This window comes from Eimeria tenella, genomic scaffold, assembly GCF_000499545.2.
Source record: "Eimeria tenella Houghton genomic scaffold, Eth_scaff1185, whole genome shotgun sequence".
Taxonomy (NCBI): domain Eukaryota; phylum Apicomplexa; class Conoidasida; order Eucoccidiorida; family Eimeriidae; genus Eimeria; species Eimeria tenella.
The window spans coordinates 1-3,225 of record NW_013543656.1 but is presented as its reverse complement, the minus strand read 5'-3'; the positions used below and the strand labels follow the sequence as shown (position 1 = coordinate 3,225).

Below are 3,225 nucleotides of genomic sequence, written 5' to 3'. Positions count from 1 at the left end.
TGACAGCAGCAGCAGCAGCAGCAGCAACAGCACCACAGACCACCAGCTACGACCGCAGCAGTCAGCGCCGTCGCTGGCGTGCAGGGCCCCCGCAACGGCCGTGGGCTCTATCGGCAGCAGCAACTGCTGCAGCAAGGGCAGCAGCAGCAGCAAGAGCAGCAGCAGCAAAAGCAGCAGCGCCTGCCACTGCTGCTGCTGCTAGCTCAGAAGGACCTCGCAGGTTGCTGCTGGCGGAAGCTCTCGGATTTGCTGCTAGGGCTCTGCGTCTGAGGCCCAACAGGTAGCTGCTGCTACTGCTGCTGTTGCTGCTGCTGCCTCTCCTGTCTATTGCTGCCGGTACTTTTGTTGTTGTTGCTGCTGCTGCTGCTGATACACCTGCTTCCTCTTATCCGCCGTTTGTTCCCGACTCTTGCCGCCGCAAGGAGCTTTTGCTGCTGTATCTTTGGTAGTATTACTGTGGTCCCTAGCTGCTGCTGCTGCTGCTGCTGCTGCTGCTGTGAACATTGATGCAGCGTTTTGGGGCTGCATGCGGGGGCACAGGCAGCGCTGCTGCTGCAGCTGCCGCACCTCGCAGTCTGCTTGGCGGTGCTGCAGCTGCGGCACTTGCGGCAGCCAGGGCTCTTCGCAGTTCGCCACCAGACACAGCAGCAGCAGCAGCAGCAGCAGAGGCAGCAGCAGCAGCAGGGGCCCGATTGCCCTGCTCCGCTACTAAAGTTTGGCTCCATTGACAAGCAAGTTGCTGCAGCAGCCGTGCAACAGCTCAAGTGGAGGTGGCGGCGGCGCCTACCTGAATATTTGCTGCAGCTAAAACAGCAGCAGCAGCAGCTGCAGCAGCAGCAGCAGCAGCAGCAGCAAGGGCCAACAGCGCACTCTAGAGAGGACACTGCGCTGCTGCGGCAAGCTCTCGCTGCAGCAACTGCAGTCGCAGCCGTCCCCTTAACATCAGTCATGGGGGGAGATGCAGCAGCAGCAGCAGCAACAACAACAGCAGCAGCAGCAGCCAGAGGGCAACGAGAAACACCAATCAGCGTTCTCCGGCTGCTGGCGCTGCAGCAGCTGCTGCGTGCTGCTGCCAATAGGGGCCTGGCCTATGGAGTGGTCTCTGCAGGCCTGCGGCTTGAAGCTGCGCTGGTGTTGCCCCCCAGCAGCAACAGCAGCAACAGCAGCAGCAGCAGCAGCAGCAGGGGAAGTTTTCTGTCTCCTTGGTGGAGAGATACAGCCCTTGCTGAGGCGCAGCTGCTCACTTGCAGCACTTTCTGCTGCTCAGCCACAGCAGCAGCAGGACAAGAGGCGTGGCTGCTGCAGGCAAGAGCGGCGGCTGCTGTTGCTGCTGCTGCTGCTGCTGTTGTTGCTGCCCCTCATGTCGGTGCTGCTCCTGCCGCACGCGCTATCGTTGCTGCTGCTGCTACCATTGCTGCTCCGGCTGCAGGTCTGGAGCAACAGGTTTCCTTGCTGCTTCTTTGCTGCTGCAGGCCCTTGCTGCTGTTGAGAGGTCTATTTGTCCTCACAGCGAAGCTCCACGGAGCAGCAGCAGCAGCAGCATCAGCCGCAACAACAGCAGCGACACCAGCAACAGCCGCAGCAGCAACACAAGCAGCAGCAGCAGCAACAGCAGCAGCAGCACGACAAACAGTACCCCCTGCAGCGACTTAGGCGTTGCGCTGCAGCAGTACTTCGGAAGAGGCCTGAAGGCGGCCGAGAGACGACTTGCTGCTGCTGCTGCTGCTGCAGCAGCAGCTGCTGCTTCCTCCTGTGGCCCTGCGTCTCTTGCTGCAGCAGCAAACGCGTGGCGAGCTCGCTGCCTGTTAGCGCTTGGAGATTTCTCGAGAGTCGGTGTCGCGCTGTTGCTTTTGTTGCCATCGCTGCTGCTGCTGTTGCTGCTGTTGCTGCTGCTGCTGCTGCTGCTGCTTGCCCTGAACCACTTTGGCAGGAGTAGTTCGTTCTTCAGGCACTGGAGGCCTCGACAGCGTCGGCCGAAGCTGACCTGTGGGCTGCTGCCGGCGACGCTGCCCCCGCAGCAGCAGCAGCAGCAGCAAGAGCAGCAGCAGCAGCAGCAGCAGCAAGTGAAGAAGGCGTGCGGGACTCCCGCCTGCTAGAGTCTCTGCAGAAGAATACTCTTTGCCCTCTTGGTGAGAACTGAGCTGCGGGCCCAGTAGAAGCAGCAGCAGCAAAAGGAATCAAAGAGGTTTGCTGCTGCAGTAAACCCAAAAGGAGACACAGCAGCAGCCAAAGAAAGGGAAGAACCGCAGAGAGACACAACTAGCGCCAGCAGCAGCAGCAACAGCAGCAGCAGCAGCACTTTGCTACGCGCAGCAGCAGCAGTAGTGGCTGTCCGTGTGTCTCTCGAGGCCCCTGCGTCTCCCCCGTGCTGCAGTGCTGCTGGCTGCTGCTGGCTGCTGCTGGCTGCTGCTGACTGCTTTGTGCTGCTGCTGCTGCTGCTTTGCTGCTGCTGCGCAGGACCCTTCAGCGCCTTGAGCCTCCGGGCTGCCTCTCTGTGGGGCCTCCGCCGCCCCACAGAAGCTGCTGCAGCACTTCGCCTCTGCGGCCAAGTCAACGCAGCTCTGCAGCAGGCCTTAGCTGACCCGCAGCAGCAGCAGCAGCAGCAGCAGCGGCAGCAGCAGCAGCAGGGGAAAGGTGAGCAGCAGCTGTGCTGCGGCAGCAACAGCAGTTCAAGTTGCCGACGATAAGGGGGGCACCGGCGCGCTGGCGCTGAGACCCCGAACGAGGGTTTAAAGGCACTCCTAGGGTTTAGGGTTTAGGGTTTTGGTGCGCTGCAGGCGCGGAGCAGCAGAGCCGCTACCACCGCCGCACTGCAGCAGAAGCAAAACGCCTCAATGCCCGCAAGGCGCTGCAACGGGGGGCCCCCCCGGCCTTTTCTTTTCTTTAATGGGTTTTGTTAAAAGGGCTGTGGGGCCCCACAGCTAGGGGGCCCCCACTGGGCCTGTGGGGCCCCACACACAAGCCTGGGCTGCTCGTGCTGCAGCACAGCTGCTTGTGCTGCAGCACAGCTGCTTCTGCTGCAGCACCGCTGCCTGTGCTGCAGCACAGCTGCGTGGGCTGCAGCACAGCTGAATGAACTGCAGCACAGCTGCTTGCGCTGCAGCGCAACAGCTTGTGCTGCAGCACAGCTGAATGGACTGCAGCACAGCTGCGTGTGCTGCAACATAGCTGCCTGTGCTGCAGCACAGCTGCCTGTGCTGCAGCACACGTAGCTGTGCTGCAGCA

The 3,225-nt window shown here is 61.7% G+C and overlaps 1 protein-coding gene across 1 annotated transcript; it reads left to right on the top strand.

The window, feature by feature from the left end:
* Window positions 1-512: 512 nt before the first annotated feature.
* Window positions 513-2,887, top strand: ETH_00027575 (uncharacterized protein; the record flags this gene model as incomplete). The annotated part of the gene is made up of 5 exons (XM_013378932.1): window positions 513-1,362; window positions 1,473-1,829; window positions 1,949-2,129; window positions 2,458-2,634; window positions 2,778-2,887. Coding segments are annotated over 5 exons (1,675 nt in total), but the record flags the coding sequence as incomplete, so codon positions are not given.
* Window positions 2,888-3,225: the final 338 nt, after the last annotated feature.